At 39.7% G+C, this 24,897-nt stretch overlaps 1 protein-coding gene across 1 annotated transcript in view; it reads left to right on the top strand.

Moving 5' to 3' along the window:
- COL4A4 (collagen type IV alpha 4 chain) overlaps nucleotides 1–24,897 on the top strand; it is a 140,384-nt gene that overhangs the window by 44,546 nt on the left and 70,941 nt on the right. Inside the window, exons 13-24 of the mRNA XM_074400162.1 lie at nucleotides 577–657; nucleotides 1,466–1,519; nucleotides 1,853–1,912; nucleotides 2,792–2,836; nucleotides 3,151–3,204; nucleotides 4,698–4,767; nucleotides 5,584–5,688; nucleotides 10,048–10,212; nucleotides 14,904–14,993; nucleotides 15,963–16,126; nucleotides 22,765–22,837; nucleotides 24,541–24,647. Of these exons, the coding sequence (XP_074256263.1) occupies nucleotides 577–657; nucleotides 1,466–1,519; nucleotides 1,853–1,912; nucleotides 2,792–2,836; nucleotides 3,151–3,204; nucleotides 4,698–4,767; nucleotides 5,584–5,688; nucleotides 10,048–10,212; nucleotides 14,904–14,993; nucleotides 15,963–16,126; nucleotides 22,765–22,837; nucleotides 24,541–24,647 (1,068 nt within the window). The remainder of the gene's footprint in view (nucleotides 1–576; nucleotides 658–1,465; nucleotides 1,520–1,852; nucleotides 1,913–2,791; nucleotides 2,837–3,150; nucleotides 3,205–4,697; nucleotides 4,768–5,583; nucleotides 5,689–10,047; nucleotides 10,213–14,903; nucleotides 14,994–15,962; nucleotides 16,127–22,764; nucleotides 22,838–24,540; nucleotides 24,648–24,897) is intronic.

Genomic DNA, 24,897 nt, shown 5'->3' on the forward strand with positions numbered 1-24,897 from the left:
GTGAGCTGAGATTGCACCATTGCACTCCAGCGTGAGTTAGAAGAAAACTGTTTCTCAAAAAAAAAAAACAAAAATCAGGATCTTGAAGAGCTTTTAATATAATAGGAAAAGGCTCACAAAATATTGTTATATGAAAAATATAAAATTATTTAAAAATTTAATAAAATATGCTGTATACTTTAAATTATATTTATATATATTATATAGTATTCTGATTATATTTTCAAATACATAAAACAAATTACTTATTCACATACATACACATATATGTACGTATTTACATATACACACACACACACACACCATAAAAAACTATATCAAAGTTTTAATAGAGATTACCTCTGGATAGTAGGATTCAGAATCATTTTCATTTTTTAAATTTATTTTTAGCAATAAGTATGTACTGAATTTTAATAAGAAAAACAATATCCTTTTATATTCTATGAGGTACTTGCCATGACTTGTAATTTAAATCCATGACACATAGGATTGGAAGCATTATACCATAATACATGGATAAAAATCTTCAAAACATAACTTAATATGAAATTTTTATTATCTTGCTTCTTTTTAAAGGGTGAGGTTGGCCAGCAAGGTTCTCCTGGACCCACCCTGTTGGTAGAGCCACCTGACTTTTGTCTCTATAAAGGAGAAAAGGTAATTCCCAAATCCATATGTCACTTAGAAAGTAGCAATAGAAAATGTTTTTTGAAAATGTATCCTTTCCAGCAAAGTACAGAGGTCTTTCTATGCATCACTGCGCTAGTCTCAAATCTACTTTAATAGGTTGGTACTACTATTTGCCCCATTGTGTAAAATTGAAAAGGAGGCTTGGAAGGTTCTCAGTGTTCTCAAGTTTACCCAGCTGCTACGTGGCAGACCTAGCTCAGGCTGCTGAATTGTGACGTGTGCTTGTTAATGTTTTGATGTGTGGATTGAAAAGACCACGGAAAACCCAGTTGTCCTTTAGATGTTACAGATGAGTTTGATGTTTTGATAATTGAGAAGGTAACAAATGCATAGAAATGGGCCATAATAGACTCTTGGCAAATATTAATTCCTCTTTCAGCTTCCAGTGCTGATATTACTGGTGCCACATGTAGATTCTGTTGTTGCTTTTCAATTACTAGGTTAAATTTCTTTACTTTGCTCAAAATGAGCCACTTTTTTCAATGGCAACTTTCCTAAATTGTATCTGCTGCCTGGTCCCATGGTGGTCCACTGTTATGTGCCATATACCTCTCACATGGAGAACTGGCTCAAATAGTGTCTGGTTTACAAGTGTGCTTAGATCTTAGTGCTAATTAGAACAAGTGAAGAGTAATCTCTTGAGGTTTTTTGTTGTTGTTGTTGTTTTTGTTTTTAAGGTGAGACAGATTGTCAAAAGAGATTATTTCTGAAAGAGATGGAATTCAGTATGTTAAATAATAAGAATAAACCAAATTATATTCATTGTAATTTTTAGGGTATAAAAGGAATTCCTGGACCGATTGGATTGCCAGGACCACCAGGACGCAAGGTAATTATTTAAGTTGTTGCTCTTCCTCCTCCTCCCCCTCCTCCTTTCCTCTTCTTCCTTCTCCTTCTTTTTCATCTTCCTTTTTTTTCATTTGTGTGATGTGCTTTCTTAACTTAAAATGCTATTCCTCACTGTCTTTATCATTGCTTTAAGTACTAACATATATTACCAGAATTTTTCACTATTTTATCATAATCCTATAGAGCCTCTATTCTAAAGTAGTTGTTTTCTTTAAACTGCTGACAATAATTTTTGTTTCTCATTTTATTTTTGCTTTTCCTACTGCCGAAATGTTGTTGCTTGAACCCCTGTAAATGTTGTCATCTCTTAAAGGGAGAATCTGGTATTGGGGCAAAAGGAGAAAAAGGTATTCCTGGATTTCCAGGGCCTCAGGTAAGCATCATTTGTTATTAATATTAGTGAATTTGGAGATATTTCTCTTTCACGTTTTTATAAAACCAGGTCAGTAGTCCCATAAGCTCAAAAGTGAGGAATATCTCATGTAAGAACAAAATATTTTGGACAAGAATTATGGAATAGCTAAATATCCCAGAGCATCCTTCCGTTGAGATTATTTAGATTAAACAGGCAAGCAAGAGAGAGAATAATTTGGGAAAAGTAACAGGATTGTGGCATCTCTTGTCTGGCACCTCAATGTCAGTATGATGGTAGCTTGGAATAGTTAATATAAGTCTATTTGATTAAACAAGATGGTGATCTAGGGGTAGTAGCTAGGAAAAAACTACAATATTAAACTCCAAACATCACCACGTGTGTCACTAATTGAATCCCCACTCATAGAGTCACCAGGGAGGCCAGACCACAGCTGGCATAGGGATTGAGTTTATTTGGTTCTAGATTTAGTACTGAAGGGACAATATTAGTTTCCATGGTCATTTTTATTGCCAGTGATGCGCAGAGCAACTATTAATTTCCAGGAAAATTATATTGCAAGGATTTTAAAGATATTTGGCCCAGTGCAAGCACTAAGTGAAATAAAATAAAATTGGAAAAGCAACAACAACAAAAATACATTCTTAATTAAAACACTGGCAGTGACACAAATGTTTTGAATAAGACTAAAGATCCTTCAAGTAGCAAATGTTATAAAGAAATGGGATCTCTTTTCTGTTTATATCCTTTTATTCAGCTAGCTTTGCAAACAAGACTAAATATCCATAGAACAACTTGATAAGGTGAAAAATGATGCATTGAGCTGGTTAATGCATTTTGATTTAATAATGTTTATGCTGATTTTTGTGAATTTATTAGGGGGATCCTGGTTCCTACGGATCTCCAGGTTTTCCAGGATTAAAGGTAAATGTGTCTCATTATAGAGATAATAAATACAGTTTCATTAGTAAATGCAACTTAGTATAATTCAGAAGTTGTACTATTCGTTGCAAACACAGTAATTAGGAAGGCAGACACATTCATTTTATGGATTGCAGGATTTAGCTGTGGGTGCAAATGGAAGTAAAAGATTGTCTAATGCAACCAATGAATAGTATTAAGAATTTGCACAGTCTCAGTGGGCAATGTGTTGCTTAAATTAAATGAGAATGAGATAATTTGTCACCCAGTCACTTTTTTTAAAAGACGTGTTTGTGCGTGTTTGTGCTTGTTTGTAGGGAGAACTAGGACGGGTTGGAGATCCTGGGCTATTTGGATTTCTTGGCCCAAAGGTAAAAAGTGAGCATATTTGAATGTTTCCTGATAAAAGTTTACATCCTTAATGTTATCTAATTTATTTTAAAAAGTATTGCAAGGAATCATACAAGAATATAATTTTTGAAAGAGACACAGTTTTTTATTCAATTGTTATATTAGTCTGTTTTAATGCTGCTGATAAAGACATATCTGAGACTCGGCAATTTACAAAAGAAAGAGGTTTAATGGACTCACAATTCCATGTGGCTGGGGAGGCCTCACGATCATGGCAGAAGGCAAGGAGAGCAAGTTACGTCTTACATGGGTGGCAGCAGGCAAAAAGAGAGCTTGTGTAGGGAAACTTCTGTTTTTTAAAACTGCCTTATTTCATGAGGCCCATTCACTATCACAAGAATAGCACAGGGAAGACCCACCCCCATAATTCAATCACCTCCAACTGGGTTCCTTCTACAAAAGGTAGGAATTATGAAAGTTACAATTCAAGATGAGATTTGTGTGGGAACACAGCCAAACATATCAGTTGTCCCTCATTATCTGTGGGAGATTAGTTTCAGAACCTCCAGGCTACCAAAATCCTCAGATGCTCAAGTCCTTGACATAAAATGATGTAATATTTGCATATTACTTACACACACCCTACCTTATATTTCAAATCATCTCTAGCTTACTTATAATCCCTAATACAATGTAAATGCTATGTAAATAGTTGTCATATGCTATTGTTTTATTATTTTTATTGTTGCATTGTTACCGTTTCAAAAATATTTTGCATGAGTGCTGTGTATTATCTTAATGCATGCTGTGCATTAGTATGTATGATTATCATATTATCTTATCAGTGTCACATTAAGCATAATTATGTTTCACATTTGTGAAGTGATCCTTTTGAAGGTGAATAATCATGAAAGTTTCCAAAATTCCATGGGCTTACATAATATTGATGTTAGAAACAGAGGACATCTTAGAGTTTTCTGCTTTTAACCACTGCATTTTTCACACAGGTTAAAAAAACTCTGTGATCTCACATCTGGCACTTGCTCGGCATTTGCAAGGGAATTGTGTTCCCTTAAAGCCATGGCAGCATTAGGGAAACACAATTTGGGAAGACACTATTTGTAGCTAAAATAAAATGTAGATTCAGACCTTGTTAGGTGAATAAACTATTTGTCATAGATGCCAAGTTAGACATTAATGCTCATAGTATATCTAAGAAACTTGGTGATGTCAGAGGTATCCAATTGATAGGCATAGAATAATTTCATTGGAGTTAAATTTCTTTTCTTTTGTGGGAGCTTTGTGATTTGCTATTTACTTCCACTACTTATAAGTAAGAGATCAGATGGATCTTTGCTGCTTCTAAAACTCCATGGATGCTTCATTTCTGTAGTCCGCCTATAATCTCTGCTTCTTATGAATGGGCACATGTTCATTCTAATATTGGTTTAATGCCAGGCAACATGAGTAAAATTAATATTTCTTTAAAAAGTGAATGAATGAATGATTTCAGGGGGATCCTGGAGACCGAGGGCACCCAGGACCACCAGGTGTTTTGGTGACTCCACCTCTTCCACTCAAAGGTTTGTGTTTCCATTCAGTTCATCCATAAATTATGCAGAAATAGGAGTTGAGTGGCCAGGACAGAAGAGTCTGACCCAGCATTTCCACAGTTTGCACACTAGGCAGGCTGCATGCATGAACTTTAGCATGAGTGTATAATTATACATGTGCATGACGTTTTTTTCAGTACATAAACTATAGGCTGAGATTTTTATTATGTCATCTTTCAGAAAGTCATTTTTTTAATAGCTAAAAATGGTATGAAACTATTTTACTGGCTGGGCTCAGTGGCTCATGCCTGTAATCCTAGCACTTTGGGAGGCGAGGAAGGCAGATCACTTGAGGTCAGGAGTTGGAGACCAGCCTGGCCCACATGGTGAAACCCTGTCTCTACTAATAATATGCAAATTGGCAGAGTGTGGTTGCACACACTTGTAATCCCAACTACCTGGGAGGCTGAAGCATGAGAATCACTTGAATCTGGAAGGTAGAGGTTGCAGTGACCTGAGATCATGTATTCTAGCCTAGGCGACAGAGTGAGACTCCATCTCAAAATAACAAAAACAAAACGATATGACTAACACCTATAACTATGCTGCGGCCAAAAAGAGGAGCCTAAAGCAATGACAAAGTGCTCCACTCAAAGTTCATGTGTCTGAGGAAGACGCACAGCCAAAGGGTTTGAAATTTAAGATATTTCATTTTAAATGTGATGAGAAACTACAAAAAAGAGTCTCCTAATTATACTTTTCTGAGTCTCACAAAAAGTAATTGTTGTCTGAGTTTTAAAACGCATGTATCCCTTGTTTATTCACATGTGCCATTATCTTTGGCAGGTCCCCCAGGGGACCCAGGGTTCCCTGGCCGCTATGGAGAAACAGGGGATATTGGAGTACTCGGTCCCCCGGGTCTCTCGGGCAGACCAGGGGAAGCCTGTGCAGGTACGGATGCCCTGATGCCCTGGCTTTTACAGGTCAGATTTCCTGCATCATCATCGGCACCAGCGGCTTTCAACTGCAGCTGATATTGAAATCACCTTAGGAGTACGTAAAATAATACCGATGCCTGTACACACCACAGACCAAGAATGTTGGACTCTTGGGAGACAGGCCTGGGCATCTGCTACTGTAGAAGCGCTCCTGTATTTGTAATATATAGCCAGGGTTAAAAACCATGGTAGTCAAGCCAATTAGTCACTTACATGGGAGGAATACAGGTTTCTCAGCTGTACCCCAGAACTATTCAATTGATATCACAGAGGTGTTATAAGGCATATGTATGTATAACAACAGGCCTCCCACAAAATCATCACTTGCAGATAAGGCTTGGAAGCCACTGCTAGGGTTAGTGTTTCCCCACCCTCCTGGAAGGCGTTCCCTGTTGACATCTACTTGTAAAATGTAGTTCTTTCACCTAATCCTTCACTTAAATTTCCTGCATGAAAGGTGGAAGTAAAAACTATGAATAAAAAAACTTTCATTCATAATTACATTAAAAAACTCTTCTTCCCTCCCCTCAAAATAAAAACAAAAATAAGAAAATGATGGGTCATATTGGCATTTGGTAAAAAGCCTGGGAAAGAGTCCTGTTGGCATAAGGACTTTGAGCCTTCAGGTGCTATGCTGGTTAATATTCCTAGTGAGAGTAGGAATTGAAGCTTAGAGGGTATTTTCAGTCTGTGAACCCAGGAGAGCTGATTAAACCTGTGAGGAGAAAAGTCTAGAATAATCGTAGTTTTACTCAGCCTGTCTCTCTTGCTATATTTACTGAGAAGAAGTGAGAAATTTCCTGAGATATTCAACTCAGGAATACTACTACAAAACTCTCATTTAATCTTCCATGAATCCAGCTTTCACTTTGCAGAATCTGATGACCACAAAGGTAGAAAATCTTTGTCTAGTTCATTTAATCTTTAGATAGCACAGCCTTAGCTTAACTGACCCAAGAGTGTATAGATCACATACAGTGTTCTGTTGGTCAGAAAGCACTGAACTCTGGTCTTAGATTTCTCCATTCAGGCTTGTTTATAATAGAATCGTGTCTCCAGCAGATTACAATTAAAATCTAGTGGTAAGTAACAAGTGTCTCTAGTGGATTTAAACCCAGGAAACCTCTTAATTCACAAGCTTTTAAAAAATGAATTAACCCAATAGCTTTCAAATCTTGCCTGTGACCCATGGTAAGAAATGCATTTGATTTTGCATTACATTTATATGCAAAACATATACATTTACATTACACAAACATATGTATGTATCCATATGTACAAATGATTGAGATAAAAATATACAAAATTATACATTTTTGGTATGTGAAGCACTCTTCTGTTTATTTCTTTTATGATAAAAAAATGTAATGCGGTCACAACTTACTGTATTGATTTCGTGCTCTACAGTTGGGTGGTCAGTATTGCAATATGCCCTACCCTGTAGCCCATTCTCCCTGTTGGCAGATGGCGAATCATTCTTGGCAATGGAACAAGGCAGCAGGCAGTACCCAGGTTCATCCACTGACTGATTGCATTGAGTCCACATCAGGTCTTAGAAATGGCATGAAGACAAGGTGGCAGCCAAATCCATAGGGGCCCATTTTCATTGCATTCTAAGTACAGGCATGTGTCTAGTCCTAGTATACATACTTGTATATATAATTTTTAGATAATTGGTAATATCTATTATATTTTCTAGATGATTTGGTAATTACCATATTTACCATGAGATAAGTGCAGTTTCAGAGTCAGACACTTGTAATCAAATCCCACCTTAGCACTTAGTGAAGGCCATATAATCTGGTGTGGTACAGTAAAATACTTACACATTTACACTATGAACTAGAAAAGTTCCAGTTTCTACTACTTACAAGCTATGTGATCTTGGACATGTACTAAACCTCTCTGTACCTCAGTTTTCCTGTCTGTAAAACAAGGTCTTGGAGTTGAAAGAAACAATACATATACAGCCTTTAGTCTACGGTCTAGTGTATAGTAAAGATTCAATATATTAGCTATTATTAATATGGATATTTGGCCTAAACTTTCTCTGCCTTATCTATAAGGTCTGAACTTTGCAGGGTTGTTCAAGGAATGAATATGTTTGTAAGTCTAGTGAAGCCCAGCACATATGGACACAATAATGACAGCCATTAATTTAATGAGCATGCTACATTACTGATTACTGACAGGGTTTCAGTTATCTCTTGCTGAAAAAATTTCCTAAAACAGAGTGGTTTGAAACAATAGCAATCAGTACATTACCTCGCACTCTTTCTGCAGTTTTAAGAGTTCAGGAAGGGCTGGGCCTGGCTAGACACTTGATTTCTCTTGTATAGTCTCAAGAGCCTCCATGGGAAGGCTGTGTACTGAGGTTTCCTTGCAATATGGTGGCTTCATATTATTGCTTATATGGTAGCTCAGAACTCCAGTCTCAAGTGTTTTGGCTCACAAGGCAGAAGCTGAATGATCTCTTCTAATGGGCTCATTCGGAGGAAGGGAACACATCACCTTTTGATGGAGAAAGGTCAAAATTCTACCAGAGTGTGTAGGACAGAGCTCCTGTGGTGGCCATCTGTGAAAAATGCAGTCTTCCACAGAGAGGTTCTGGAGCCAGACACGCTTAGGAAAAGGAAGCTGTGAGAGGTGGCCACTCTCGCAAGGGCTTCCAGCTGTCTTTTTTTTTTTTTTTTTTTCTTTTTCTTTTTGAGATGGAGTTTTGCTCTTGTTGCCCAGGCTGGAGTGCAATGACATGATATGGGCTCCCTGCAACCTCCACCTCCCAGGTTCAAGCAATTCTCCTGCCTCAGTTTCCTTAGTAGCTGGGATTACAGGCACCCACCACCATGCCCACGTGATTTTTATATTTTTAGTAGAGATGGGATTTCACCGTTTTGGCCAGGCTAGTCTCAAACTCCTGACCTCAGGTAATCAGGCTGCCTTAGCCTCCCAAAGTGCTGGGATTACAGGCATAAGCCACCGTGCCTGGCCAGCTTCCAGCTATCTTTAAGCCAAAGACAGCAGCAAGGGGAGTAGGATGTCAAGGGGAAGCAGGATTTCCTGCTGTCACATTATTCATTTTGACCTCATCTGAACACACTGAACATTTGAACATTCACTGAGCATGTGCTCTTGATGGATATTTCACTAAGCTTCTTACGTGGATTATTTTATTTAATCCTCATAACAAGCCTCTGGAGGTGTATACAGAATACTCAATAAGTTAAATAATCTGCTTAAGGTCCCCTGGGTGGAGAAGGAGAGGCAAGTTCAAATCTGGCACCTCCATCCCTCCCTAGCAACCTGGGCTGCTGTGATAGGTGCAATATTTTATGTTCTACATAGATGATTATATGAGTCTATTTTTACCCATGAGGTATGCTAATATGTTTATTTAGATTATTTTTACCAAGTTATCAAGGTAGAAAGATTGAAAAAGTAATCATTTTAATTAAATTTAATATAGTTCTTCTCCAATAATTCTAAAGAATGTGGAAAAGGTAAGGAAAATCTGATTCTCTAAACCCAGTTCTTTCCACTGTGTACTTATTTCAAAGAAGGCAAGATAGTTTAATGGCTGGGATATTATCTTTATTTTTGAACTACTTTTTTTTTTCTTTTAATGCAGTTTATTCAAATTATTATAACTTCTGCTTTGTGGCTAGTAATCTGCTCTGTGGAAAACGAAACTTTATGTATCACTTACTTTTTTTTTTCTACTTCTGAAAAATGTCATCTAGAGCATTAAAAAAACAGCTTTATGGAGATATCACTGACATATAAAAATTGTTTATATTTAAGACATACAGCCTGATGTTCTGATATATGTATACATTGTAGAATGATCACCAACTTCCAGCTAATTAACATTATCTGTCACCTCTACACAGATATCATTCGTGGGGGGTGGGGAGAAGATTTATTTTAAATCTAGCCCATTAGCAAATTTCAAATATATGATACAGTATTGTTAGCTATCATGTTCCTGCTGTGTATTAGATCTCTTACTCATCTTACATGACTAAGACTTTGTACCCTTTAACCAATATCACTCCATTCCTCTCTCTACTAGCCCCTGAGAACCACTATCCTACTCTCTGCTTTTATGAGTTTGACTATTTTAGATTCCCATATAAGTGAGATCATGCAGTATTTCTCTCTGTGTCTGGTTTATTTCACTTAGCATAATGGCCTCCAGCTCCATCTCTTTTCCTTTAAAAAATTCTATAACCAAAGCAAGAATGTTGAGTTCTTCTATAGAGACATTTACTCTGAGAGTATATGTAGTTTTCATTCTTGATTTATCTTGCAGGCATGACGGGACCCCCTGGGCCACAAGGATTTCCTGGTCTTCCTGGGATTCCAGGAGAAGCTGGTATTCCTGGGAGACCTGATTCTGCTCCAGGAAAACCAGGGAAGCCAGGATCACCTGGCCTGCCTGGAGCACCAGGCCTGCAGGGCCTCCCGGGATCAAGTGGTAAAGTAGTCCTTATTCATTAGCATTTATGCTACTTTTGATATTTGCAGTGTCATTCAGAAAGCATAATTTTTAAAATATTTTAAAAGTTATGTGATGTTTGATGGGCTAAGTTGGTAGTCCTTTGCAAAAAAAATAAACTGAAGTTGGACTATCACATCAATTAAAGTATGTGCAATCATTTTGTTAGGAGTTTCAGTGTAAATGATAGAACTTTGTAAAATAATACAGTTTTTATTTTTTACATGTAGTTTTAGTTTTCGTCAGAGTTATGTAAGAGCTTGGTTTGTAACTGCCTGATGGGTTTATCTTGCCCACTGCCCAGATAGAGCCGATTTGTCAAGACAGGCAAATTGCAATAGAGAAAGCATTTAGCATACATAGAGCTGGGTAAATAGAAGACTGGAGTTACTAAAATAAGCCTCTCTGAAAATTTGGAGGCTAAAGTTTTTTTAATTAATTAATTAATTAATTAATTAATTTTTTTGAGACAGAGTTTTTCACTCTTGTTACCCAGGCTGGAGTACAATGGCGCGTTCTCAGCTCACCGCAACCTCCGCCTCCTGGGTTCAGGCAATTCTCCTGCCTCAGCCTCCTGAGTAGCTGGGATTACAGGCACGCGCCACCATGCCCAGCTAATTTTTTGTATTTTTAGTAGAGATGGGGTTTCACCATGTTGACCAGGATGGTCTCGATCTCTTGACCTCGTGATCCACCCGCCTCAGCCTCCCAAAGTGCTGGGATTACAGGCGTGAGCCACCGTGCCTGGCCCTAATTTTTTTTTTTTTTTAAGGTAGTTTGGCAGGCAGGGGGCTAGGGAATGAGTGTTGCTGCTTGGCTGGGGATGAAATCATGGGAGTGTGGAAAATGGTCCCTCACATGCTGAAACCACTTCTGGGTGGGGGCCATGGGACCCTTCGATTATTAGTCTTGGGTCTAGGTGGGGCCATCCAGCCATCAGAAATGCAAAAGTCTGAAAAGACGTCTCAAAAGGCCAATCTCTAGGTTTTATAATAGTGATATTATTTACAGGAGTAATTGGGGAAATTGCAAATCTTGTGACCTCTGGAATAGTAATGCTGGTAATCATTAAGTATGCCTAAATCTTAGTAGAATACAGGCCCCTCTTGTTTTGTTTTGTTTTGTTTACCTGGTGGTCTTTTATTAGAATTATGCAGACAGTTTAATTTTGGGAAAGGCTGTAATTATTTAAACTATAACTAAATTCTTTCAAAGTTAGCTTGGCTCATGCTCAGAAATGGCCAAGGGCAGTTTAGAGGTTAAAGACAAGATGAAGTTAATTAGGTCGTATCTTTTTCACTGTCACAATTTTCTCACTGTTAGAATTTTTGCAAGGGCAGTTTCAGGTTTAAGAGTCAAACTTTTCCACATGGTGTGGTATGGACAACTGAAATCCCCCACAACTCCTTCTCCTAATTCTTCCTCCTCAAGGGCAATCATTTCGTCACATGTGGCTGGATCTTTTGTCACTTGCCTCTATACCGACATTCAGTGTATTTGTATTGCTATTTCTCAATTTTTCCAATTCAGCATTATCTTTTGACTTTCCTCTATGGAAGATAAATTTAGCTTTCATTCACCCCCCACCCCACATGTGCACATTTTCTACTCCCATAAACTACAATACAATTATTGTCACAATTTTGGTTACATAAATATTCAGAGTGTACACTGAATAGTTGGTTATATAAGGGCTATTCACCAGCTGAGCCTTCTAATAGTATAAACTATTGCTTTTCCAGAATATTCTGTCAATTGTCTTGTTTCCTTTGTCTGTTTGCTTGGTTTTCAATGTACTTAAAATTTAACCTCAAACTGCTCAGAATTATGTAAATTTTATCATTATACACTCTAACTCATTAACTATTCTATTGGTATTATCTCTTGAATAAATCTCTCCCGCAGCTTTTTGAATTGTTCAAATTAGATCAGGTTTCTTTTTTTTTTAAACTTGTTGCCAGAATACTGTCTTGAGATCTTCCTTTACCAATATCTTGAGACTTTCTTTACTCTATCCTCTCTCTTTCTCTGGTGCTCTCTGTTTTCCATATATTTTTAAATGCTTTATTACCTCATTGTACTTCCTGGGAAAAAGTGTAAATAAAAGGGTAAAGTTGGGAGATCTTGCTTGTCTGAAAATGCCTTAATTGTGCTGTGGACTTTGCTAGTTTGGCTGAGTATAAAATTTTAGGTAGGAAATCTTTCTCCCTCAGGATTTTGAGGGCATTTTCTATTGTTTCCTAGCTTTCAGGGTTGGCTACTGAGAACTCATAACATTTAGATGCTTGATTTTTTTTGTTTGAAATCTGTCTTCCTTTCTGGAAGCTCATAGGACACTTTTTTTTGTTGTTTTCATGGTCTTAAATTCCACTTGATTTGCCTTTGTGTGGGTACATTTGCACTGGCTTGCACTCAGTCAGTGGCAGGCATGTAGCCTGCCTTTCTTTTTTCTTTTCTTTTCTTTTCTCTTTTCTTTTCTTTTCTCTTTTTTTTTCTTTTCCTGTGTCGGAGTCTTACTCTTGCCCAGGCTGGAGTACAATTGTACAATCTTGGCTCACTGAAACCTCTGCCTTCCCAATTCAAGCAATTCTCCTACTTTAGCCTCCTGAGTAGCTGGGATGATAGGCATGTGCCACCACACCCAGCGAATTTTTTGCATTTTTTAGTGGAGGTGGGGTTTCACCATGTTGGCCAGGCTGATCTCAAACTCCTGACCTCAGATTATCTGCCCACCTTGGCCTCCCAAAGTGCTGAGATGACAGGTGTGAGCCACTGTGCCTGGCTCTATATCTTTTCTGAAAAAGTTTCTTCAAATGTTTCTTTGCATTTGATCTTAGCCAAAAGGCTGAGAAGAGATCAAGCGTCCTTTGAAAACATTGTCTCCTCCATTTTTTTCCTCTTTTTTTCTCTTTCTGGACTCTATTTATTTGTCAGGAAACCTTCATGACATTTTTTTTAACCTTTACTCTATTACTCTTCACCTGTTTATTTTTCTGTAACACTTCCTGGGAGATTTTCTCAAGTCTATATTCCAATCCTCCACCTGAATTTTTAAATTTCTGCTCTCATGACCTATTTATCTATTTTAATTTCAAGAATGTTCAACTGCTGTTTTTTTCTTTTAATGTTTCCTTTTGTAGCAGGCTGTTCATGTTTCAGGGATCCAATACCCTCCCTCATCTGCTGTTTTAACTATAAAATACATTAAAATACCTTGCTGCAATATGTATTTCTTCCATTTTTGGGGGTTGGGGTAGGGTTATGGGGGATCTATTGTCATTTTCTGCTGCCAGTTTCAGGGAGGGGATTTTTTAGTCTAACTGTTTTTGTGAACAAATCATCCTGTTTTGGACCTCTCTGTTGTTCTTCCAGAGTTTTTTTTTCATGAATTTTAGGAGAACATTTCTGGGATAAATCAAGTTCTTTCTCAGCTTTCTAAGCTTCATGCATCAAATTCAGCTTTCTTTATTTTTTTAAAGGATCTGCTAAGTTCTTTTACGTGTTGTTGTTGTTGATGTTCTTCTCCCTTTTTCCTTGACCTGTGGGTTTATGCTTATTTATTTGTATTTATTTATTTATTTTGAGATAGAGTCTCATTCCGTCACCCAGGATGAAGTGCAGTGGCACAATCTCAGCTCACTGCAACCTCTGCCTCCCAGGTTCAAGCTATTCTCCTGCCTCCGCCTCTCAAGTAGCTAGGATTACAGGCACACACCACCATGGCTGGCTAATTTTTACAATTTTAATAGAGATGGGATTTCACCATGAACTCCTGACCTCAAATGATCCACTCACCTCAGCCTCTCAAAGTGCTGGGATTACAGGTGTGAGCTGCTGCACGAAGCAGGTTCATGCTCTTTCTTTTCTTTTCTTTTTTTTTTTTTTTTTTTTTTTTGAGACAGAGTCTCGCTCTACTGCTCGGACTAGGGTGCAGTGGCACGATCTCAGCTCCACAATTTCTACCTCTCAGGTTCAAGCAATTCTCCTGTCTCCCAAACAGCTGGGACTACAGGCATGTGCCACCATGCCTAGCTATTTTTGGTATTTTCAGTAGAGATGGGATTTCACTATGTTGGCCAGGCTGGTCTTGAACTTCTGACCTTGTGATCTGCCTGCCTCGTCCTCCCAAAGTGCTGGGATAATGGGTGTGAGCCACTGCACCTGGCTGTTTTTTATAATATTCTTTTACTGTACCGGGATTTGGGGAGGACGCCAAACTTACTGTTTGCATTTTATCAGTCATCTTTAACAGACATCTCTGAAATTTTGTTTTTACAAAATTTATGCTTTACATTTTCTTCACTAGCTAAGGATTGATAACTGAGGGGGGAATATCTTTGCCATACACTGACTCCAGTTTTCTGTTTATTTGTTTGTTTTCTTTTGTTGTCCATTGTCTTGTTTTGCAGCCCACTAATTTAGGGCTGAGATTAGGGTTGTCCTTATCAACGGTTATGGTAGCAGAAGCATGCCATAATCACTGCATCATCTATATGTTTGTATATGCTTATTTCAGACAGAAAGAATCCTAGGAAAGCAAGGGAACAAAGAATGTGCCCAGGAAAGGAAACACATCGGGGAGGATATGAGTGCAAAAGTCACTTGTTCTGTAGAGGAGAGTCAGAAAAATTATGTGATTCTTTCTGCCCACCTCTTTACTCCCTTCACAGTGACATACTGTAGTGTTGGGAACCCTGGGCCACAAGGAATAAAAGGCAAAGTGGGTCCTCCAGGAGGAAGAGGATCAAAAGGAGAAAAAGGCAAGTAGGAACCAAAGGTAGAATTTCTAGAAGACAACCACACATGGATGATCGGGGGCATTTCTGAGATGTGTGATGTGGCATTTCATTCAGATTTGTTACCCACCTCAGTCACCTACTAGAGTGCTCCATTAAATGCGATGCGATTAAAAGTCACTGAAAAGTCAAAGCCTTGTGCCTTAGAGTATAAAGGAAACACTTGCCTGCCAATAAATTTGCCTGCAAATGGTGACGTTGCTTACAAGGTTCTCTTGATTTCTTGAGAGTGGCAGTGATAGAACAGTATTGATGTTTGATTTTTGTGGATCCTATATTTCCCAGACTCATCAACTGCCTGTCTCTCTGTTTCTTCACTCTAAATTGTTTGGAGCCATTCTGGGCAAGTGAGTCAGGTGGGTGTGACCACATCAATACAGATGAGGAGTCCGACTACCTTAAAGACATTTGTTTAAGACAAAAAGTCTTGATAATTGGAAAATGCATTGTGGTGAATTATCAATTATAATATTCAATGCAATCAAAATCCTTCTTCATGTATTATTTTGTCTCCTTAATTGTTTAGGGTTTGTGTGCTCACCAATTAATGTTTTTAGGTTTTTTTCAGGAGGAACCAAAGAACAGGCCTTTAAACTTTTAAAAATAAAGAAAGTTGTATTATTTTTAACATTTCTTCAGTAGAATTGGGTGTCAGCTCTTCCCCTAAAATTTGTCAGGATAAATTTATTAAGGAACAAAACCCTCCATTTGTTAGAAATGGTATACCCACCCCATATCTCATGTCTAGGCACCCCACACAGTACCCCATGCTACACCCAGCCCCCACAGCATGTACTCTTAATTGTCTGCAATAAGAATTATGCATATCAGATTCTTTGTTCTTCATTTATGCTATTGGTTTTGTACAGTAAAGCCTTTATTGGGGATTTTATTCAGGAAATATGACAAATCTGCCGTTGATCCTCTGTCTAGGAAATGAAGGACTCTGTGCCTGCGAGCCTGGTCCCATGGGCCCTCCTGGCCCTCCAGGACTTCCTGGGAGGCAGGGGAGTAAGGGAGACTTGGGGCTCCCTGGCTGGCTTGGAACAAAAGGTGACCCAGGACCTCCTGGTGCTGAAGGACCTCCAGGGCTACCAGTGAGTACCCCTTACCAGTCGTCTTTCCAGTAAAGGAGACACTATATTAGTCCATTTTCACCTACTATAAAGATACTATCTGAGACTAGGTAATTCATTAAGGAAAGAGGTTTAATTGACTCACAGTTCTACATGGCTGGAGAAGCCTCAGGAAACTTACAATCATGGTGGAAGGGGAAGCAGGCATGTCTTACATGGCAGCAGGTGACAGAGATAAGAGCCCCTTATGAAACCATCAGATCTCATGAGACCTCACTCACCATCATGAGAACAGCGGCAGGGGAAACCCTCCCTATGATCCAATCACCTCCTACCAGGTCACTCCCTCGACACATGGGGATCATGGAGATTACAATTCAAGATGAGATTTGGGTGGGGTCACAAAGCCAAACCATATCAAACATGTAGAGATAAAAATCAAGGTGCCTCTTTCTAATTTATAGTGTGATATATGCTTTATATTAATGACTACAAAAACCATATATTTATTCATCCATTCATCCCTTGTTTACTTATTCAATGAATTAGTATTATCGAGTGTCTACTATGTTCTAGGCCTTGTTTCAGGTGCTGGGGATACAGCAGGGACCAGAGCCCAATCTCTGCCCTCCTAGAGCTTCAGAGAGGATACAGACCATCTAACAGATCAGCAAGAAAATATTCAGTACATCAGGTGTGATAAAGGCCATCAGTATCTATTGTAGCTCAAGTGAAGAGAGAGGGGAAGAGCAGGAGATGAAGTCAGAGAACTGGCTTGAGGTTAGGAGGGGTTGCAGAGCATGGGGCTTTACAGATGGGTCAGATCTGAGCCTTTACTCTAGATGACATGGAACAGCCAGGGGAGAGTTTTAAGAAGAGAGAGACAATACTTTTAAATGGATTGCTCACTGTGGTTGCTCTGTGGGGCATAGACGGTATGGACAGGGGACATTAGCGGGGAGATTAGCTGGGAGGCTGCTATGTAATCCTGGTGAGATATGTCAACCAATACCTTATTGTAGTGGTGCTGGGTGTGGTGCAAGGTGGTCAGATTCTGGATGTATTTTGAAGGTAGAGCCAACAGGTTGGCTGTTAGATTGGACATAGGATGTAAGGAAAAGAGAAGTCAAGGACAGAACCAGGGTTTTTTGTTTGAGCCAGTGGAAGAAGGCAGTTGCCATGTACTGAGATGGGAAGGAATGGCATAGGGTGAGGAAAGAAAGTTCTATTTGAGACATTTCAAGTTCGAGGTGCGTATTAGAAAAGCAAGCAAGAAGTCAAGTAGGCAGTAGGATGGTATTCAACTTAAGGATTTGGATGAGAGGTTCAGACTGGGGATATAAATGCTGGCTTTGTCAGAGTTTACGTGATATTGATGAATTGATCTCAAATTGGTTCCCATTTGGTGAAAGTTACAGATGGCCCAGGTTGAGGCAAAGCCTCTCAGCTGTCTGATTGCTCAGAATGAAAGCACTGCCCAGTGGGGTACTCCTGCGGTGGCTGGAGAGAGCACTCTGTCCCCTCCTTATTAAAAAAGCTCAATCCTGGAATGGCCTGGAACTTGATCATCAAGTCCCAAATGACTCTTTTCCATTTTCCCCAGAAAATATCATGAAAATAAGGTTCTAACCTGAGGGCCTTAAGTGAAGGTAATGATTAAGGTGTCCCAGCAGTACCTTGTCACATAGACAAAGGACACTGGCCACCTCTACTCAACAGAAGCTGGGTCCTTAACGCATGTATGTGCATGAGCATGGTTGCAATTGTTAAGTAATTTCCATTTTATTGTCTGCTTTTTAAATCCAACATTTTACTATAGTCATTTCTGTGTGTGTTGCTACTTAATCTTCTTGGTGAAGATTTTAATGGTCCTAAAATATTTTTGTGGCTTCCTGTTGGGTTGCTATTTAGGGCTAACATCTTTGAGTATGGACTGCTTGTTTATTTAGGGTTATCATGGATAAGGTTTACTTACTTCAGTTGCTCTAGGGCTTACCTTTGTAGACTGGCCACATTTCTGCTGTCTGTTGTGTATGTGATTCTGTCCATATGGCTTCTCTGCTTTAAATTTATCACATTGTGGTCATAGTCAGGGGCCAGGGTCATACAATGGGGCACTAGGGAAGGGAAGGGTAGAGAATGGAGCAGGAGGAGAAGGGGAGGTGAGAGAAGAGAAGGGAAAGAAAGAAAGGAAGGAGAAAAGAAAACAAAGGAAAGAAGGAAGGGAAGAAGACAGAAGAGAGAGCATGAAAGGTAGTGCAGACTATTGGGTGCTCTCGCTCTTGGGGGCTCCCCATCATCCCTTCTCTCCTCTTTCATCTGCTGATCTCTGGCCCCAGCAGCCACAGATTGGTAGAAAAGTAGAAAACAGAAAAGTAGGCTTAAGTAGTGTGTAATTCTTTCTATAATTGAACCAAGTCTTTGCATTCATTGCCTTAGCCTGACAGTGCTCCCTAGGATGGGATTTCCCGCCACCATACTGTAGTGAGGGCAAGGCACTAGGGCCTAGGAGCAAGTGGACCCAGCTTCAGATCCCATCTCTGACATTTGGGAGCTCTGCAGTCTTCTGAGTTTTACTTGCAGCATTTATAAAACAAATATGACAACACCATCTTAGAACCTTGTTGGTAAGAATTCAGTTGAGTCATGTGTTTTGCGCACTGGCTAAGGTACATATTAGTGAATTAAAGTCCCGGAGACTGCAGGGTGCACCAATAGTTGCAGACTGTCACAGGCTGATAAAGTTTGGATGTGTACCCCCTCCAAATCTCATGTTGAAATGTATTCCCCAGTGTTTGAGGTGGGGCCTGGTGGGAGGTGTTTGGGTTATGGAATGCCTCATGAATGGCTTAGCTCTATCCCTTTGGTGCTGAGTGAGTTCTTGCCCAGTTATTTCACAGGAGACCTGGTTGTTTAAAAGAGTCTGGGACCTCCCGCTTCCCTCTCTTGCTTGCTGTCTGACCATGTGATACACTGACTTCCCACTTCACCTTCTGCCATGATTGGAAGCTTCCTGAGGCCTCATCAGAATCTGAGCAGATGCTGGTGCCAGGCTTGTATAGCCTGCAGAACCATGAACCTCTTTTCTTTATCAATTACCCAGCCTCAGGTATTTCTTTATAGCAACACAAAAATGGACTAACAAACAGGCTATTTCTGACCTATTGGAATATTTGGTTGTGTCCTCATGGTGTTTGTTTTTGAATTATTAATGTGAGGTTTCTGGCTTCTCCTGAGACTCTAAAAATTTATGAATACAATGTTAATGCCTTCCCACCTTTGCTGTGGCTGTGGGATGATGCCCCCCATGCCTACCCACCTGTTTCCTTTGGACTGAACAGGTGCCGCCCCTGTGGCTATCTGAAGTTGACCTTTTTTTTGTCTAAACTCTGTATAGAACAATTAGGACATACCTGGCAGAGAGGTTTGTTGTTGTTGTTTTTTTGAAGTGGAATTTTTTGTAGTCCAGGCTGGAATGCAATGGCACAATCTCAGCTCGCTGCAACTTCTGCCTCCGGGATTCAAGTGATTCGGTTGCCTCAGCCTCTTGAGTAGCTGGGACTACGGGCATGTGCCGCCATGTCCAGCTAATTTTGTATTTTTAGTAGAGATGGGGGTTTTACCTTTTTGGTTAGGCTGATCTCAAACTCCTGACCTTGGGTGGTCCTCCCGCCTCAGCCTCCCAAACTGCTGGGATTACAGGCGTGAACCACCTTGCCCAGCCTGGAGAGGAGTTGTTGCAGCTGGACTTTCTGTTTTTAGAGTAGCAAATGTGTTTGGTGATCTCAGGTCTTAAGACTGTGAAAAGCAGCTCTCTAGCTGAAGCTGCTAAGAATCTTTACCCCAGGAACCTCTTAGGCTACACATTTATTTCACTAGAGTCTAAGTGCCTGAAGGCAAGATCGTCTAGTTAACTGCTGTATTCTCAGTACTCAGAGTAATGCTTGGTTCTATGTAGTTTTCAAAATGATTCCTTAATGTTTTCAGTAATTGTTTCTTTAATGAAATCCAATAACAGCATTGATAATTTTTTTCCTTATTAGCTCATATTTTTTTCCTTATTAGCTCAAATAAGTCTATGATCTACACTAGTACTTAGAATTCTACACCTACAGAGCATTAGAGCAATTCATCAAGCATTCGAAGTCTCCAGTGTGCTAAGTAATAAACTGCTCAGACTCCTGGGGTGGGTTCATTCTTCCAAAGTACCAAAGTCTTCTTTATTAAGCATACCACTTTTTTCTCATTCTGGAAAGATGTTGGTGCAAATGCTATGCAAACAGTTTTCTGTTCTGATAATTTATTCATCAGAAGTGCATTTTCTTTATCCATTTATTGGATAGGATACCATATGCCATACACTTTGGCCAAGCCCCATTGCTACTTATGACTAGCATGTATAGGAAAAATAAGAATAAAACAAAACCTACATTAGTACTTTATGGTTTCAAATTCTTTCTAATGTATTGTAAGAAATTTGTTCTACCCACCTTTTTGATGGTTTGCAGACATTGTTACAAACAGGGTGGTATACTAGAGCAATATCAGATATATCAAGTTGTGTGGACATATTTTTTCTCTAGGAAAAAGGCTCCCAACCCTTCTGTCCATTTGAGTTTTTATGCCTGTTGTGTGAGTTTTTGGCTTTGTCTTCACCATTACTGCCTGATAATTGCTGATGCCAGTGTGCTTATCTCTATGGGTACTCTCCTCTCCTCTGTAGCTCACAGCTTATAAATGATTAGGTCCAGTTAAAAAAAAATAGCTAAGCTTGTTTGAACACATTGTTAGACTGTGTGAAGATAAGACAGGATCAGGTGTGGTGGCTCACTCTTGTAAGCTCAACACTTTTAGAAGCAGCAGGATCCCTTAAGGCTAGGAGTTTGAGACCAGCCTGGGCAATAAAGCAAGACCCCCTCTCTACACTCGAAAAAGTAAAAACCAATTAGCCAGTCATGATGGCAGGCACCTGCAGTCCTAGCTACTCGAGAGGCTGAGGTAGGAGGATCACTTGAGTTTAAGCCTTCAGTGAGTTGTGACTGCACCACTGCGCTCCAGACCAGGGGATGAAGTGAGAACCTGTCTCAAAAAGAGAAAGAAAAAAGAAAACATGACAAGTTAGTGGCATCTGTGGGAGCAAAACAGCTGGCCTGCTCAATCGTTTTTACTTTTCTCCAATTTCTTGACCATGGATTTTTTATTATTGCTATCACTAGGTAAGTAACCTTGGACTCTGTATGATGTTTCTATAACGATATTTGATATGGTGCTTGGCCACTCTAATGTACTGACAATAGGGTCATATAGTTATAGATATAGAGATAGAGACAGAGAGATAGAGATTTTTTTTTTCTTTTTGATGCAGAGTCTTGCTCTATCACCCAGGCTGGAGTACAGTGGAATGATCTTGGCTCACTGCAACCTCTGCCTCCCAAGTAGCTATGATTACAGGTGTGCCATGATGTCCAGATAATTTTTGTATTTTTAGTAGGGACGGGGTTTCACCATGTTGGCCAGGCTAGTCTCAAACTCCTGGCCTCAAGTGATCTACCCTCCTTGGCCTCTCAAAGTGCTAGGATTACAGATGTGAGCCACCGTGCCTAGCCAGGTTGCCATAATTTTGACATGGTTTGATATGCAATAATATGTAACACTTAAAAAGCATGACTCAGTTTAGTTTTTGAGCAATGTGGTTAAGAGATCATGAGCCTATCAGCCAAAATTAGCTATTTACCTGCTATACAGAAGAAATATATTAACTACAGCAAAGGTTTTTATTTCCTCTTCTGCTCATCAACTTTCCTTAGCGGCACATCACTTCCATGCATTTTGCACTACAAACTTATTCTTAAACCTCTACCTTCAGCTTCAGTGGCAGCTCTGTGGTTATCCCACTCTCTTCCTTCCTCTCCATTTCACATTACAAAGCCCACGATAATTAAAAATTTTTAATTATAAATTTTAATTTGAAGGCTTGGTGTGGTGGCCCACGCCTGTATCCCAGCACTTTGGGATCAGCAGTGAGATCAGGAGTTGGAGACCATCCTGGCCAACATAGCGAAACCCGTCTCTACTAAAAATCAAAAATTAGCAGGGCATGGCGGTGCATGCCTGTAGTCCAAAGCTACTTGGGAAGCTGAGGCAGGAGAATCACTTGAACCCGGGAGGCAAAGTTTGCAGTGAGCTGAAATTGTGCCATTGCACTCCAGCCTGGGCAAAAAGAGTGAAACTCCATCTCAAAAACAAAAACAAAAACAAAAACAAAAACAAACAATTGAGGTAGTTGACTCACAAGAGGTTGCACAGTCATAAAGTTCCCATGTATGCTTCCCCCAGCTTCCCCAGTGATACATAAACATAAGCATATTTGCATAACCACAGTACACTGTCAAACCCAGGAAACTGTCATTAATTTATTCCTCTTAACTCCGGTACAGATCGTATTAAGATTTCAACAGCTTTTACATTTTACATGCAGTTCAAGAGCCTCAGTTTTGCGAGACAGGACTACCTTGGAAGGCAGGGAGGGGGACGAGACCAAGAATGCCAAGCTAGAATCTTTAACGAGATTTAGGAGGAAGAGAGAGATTCAATATGTACAGATGTAACTGTTGACCCATCACAATTAGTCTACTTTGTTGCTCTTACTTTTCACCAAGGGAAAGCCTGGTGCATCTGGACGACCTGGCAGCAAAGGGGCAAAGGGTGACATGGTTGTATCAAGAGTTAAAGGTAAGCATAATCAATCACTTAACTCCCTGCTATTTTATGAATGATGTATGGACTCTCCTCTTGCAGTAATTTCCTCTGTGACCACAGATCAATTCTATACAATTTAGGATGGTTGAAATTACTTTAAAAAAATACTTCCTGCCCTTCATAGGGTTGTGTGATGTGGAGCCAAATCCCCTGCCTCTTATTTGAAAACATAAATTTTCCTTTAGTCACACATTCACATCTTAATTATAGTGAACTTGGATTTGAATCAAGCCCTCTTTTGGCTTGGTTGGTGTTTAGTCACTGCATTACAGTATTCTGTATTAGTCAATAATATTTTAGTTGTAAGTGAAGGAGGCCCAGCTTGAAATAGGTTTTTCTTTTTTTCAAGTAATTTATTGACCTAAACAAAATGTGAAAGATTAAAAGGTAAGGTTTTTTATTAGCAAGGCTTCTCCAGGGACAGAACTAATAGGATATATGCATATATGAGAAGGAGTTTATTAAGGAGAATTGTTTATATAATTGCCAGGTGAAATCCCACTATAGGCTGTCTGCAAGCTGAGGAGCATGGAGCCAGAAGTGGCTCAGCCCAAAAAGGAGTGGCTTTCCTACTTTTCAGTCCAAAAGCCTCAAAACTAGGGAAGCCAACAGTGTAGCCCTTAGTCTGTGGCTGAAGGCCCGAGAGCCCTGGCAAACCACTGGAGTAAGTTTAAGAGTCCAAAGACTGAAGAACCTGGAGACAGATGTCCAAGGGCAGGAAGCATCCGGCACGGGAGAAAGATGAAAGCCATTAGACTCAGCAAGCCAGCATATCCCACTTTCTTCCACCTGCTTCGTTCCAGCTGTGCTGGCAGCGAATTGTATGGGGCCCACCCACATTGGGAGTGGGTCTTCCTGTCCTAATCCACTGACTCAAATGTTAATCTCCTTTGGCAACACCCTCACAGACACACCCAGAAACACTTTACCAGCCATGTAGGCATCCTACATTCCAGTCAAGTTGACACTTAATATTAGCCATCACAGGTTTGCATTGGGACAACCAGATCCAGGCCTCAGTGGCATCAGGAGGCTGTCCCTGCATCTTTTGTCTCACATTGCACCATCTATATTTTCTCCCATCAGTCTGATTTTCATACCCCCAGGCAGCTCCAAGTTCTTACATCTAGAGATGGAGAGAGTTCCACTTTGTCAGCTCCAAATAGAAAAATAACTGCAGAAAGGATTGATTAGCTTAAGGCAAGTGCCCAACTACGAACCATTCCCCCTTCCCCATGACCAGGGATAGAATGCTGTGTTTAGCTTCACACAGGTAGGGGAAGATTCTGTAACTGGCACCTTTGCGTACCAGCTCCTTGCTGGGATGGGAAAAGGAGCATTTCCCAGGTAAAGAGATTCAATGGTTCTAGCCATTCTTCCCTCTGGCTTTGGCATGTTTTATGTGACTGGGGCAATTGAGATACTCAGGAAACTATACCAACCCAGAGTCAAGGTCACTTTCTTTCTTTCTTTCTTTCTTTCTTTCTTTCTTTCTTTCTTTCTTTCTTTCTTTCTTTCTTTCTTTCTCTCTCTCTCTCTCTCTCTCTCTCTCTCTTCTTTCTTTCTTTCTTTCTTTCTTTCTTTCTTTCTTTCTTTCTTTCTTTCTTTTTTGTCCTCTCTATCCTACTTTACCCCTGCTATTAAGAGTTTGAATATGTTTTGGCCTCTATTCCCAGGGGACAAAGGAGAAAGAGGTCCTGATGGGCCCCCAGGATTTCCAGGGCAGCTGGGATTACATGGTCGGGATGGACGTGCTGGAGAAAAAGGGGATCCAGGACCCCCAGTATGTATAATTCTTCTCTTGCTGGAATTTAACTTTCTTATATGGTCATACAAGCAAGTATTTCCCCCTTCTCTATGTGCCAAGCTGAAATTCAGTAAAATATCAAGATGCCACAAATTGGAATCACCTTTCACACCCTGACACCAAAAGACGATTGTTATAAATGGTATGGCATAATTGGAGATGGTATAAAATCCTCAGTGGCAGTTCAGTCCTAGCAAGACTTTCGGTCCTTGGCCTTTGTATTATT

The sequence above is a fragment of the Saimiri boliviensis genome, chromosome 5 (genome assembly GCF_048565385.1).
Source record: "Saimiri boliviensis isolate mSaiBol1 chromosome 5, mSaiBol1.pri, whole genome shotgun sequence".
Taxonomy (NCBI): Eukaryota; Metazoa; Chordata; class Mammalia; order Primates; family Cebidae; genus Saimiri; species Saimiri boliviensis.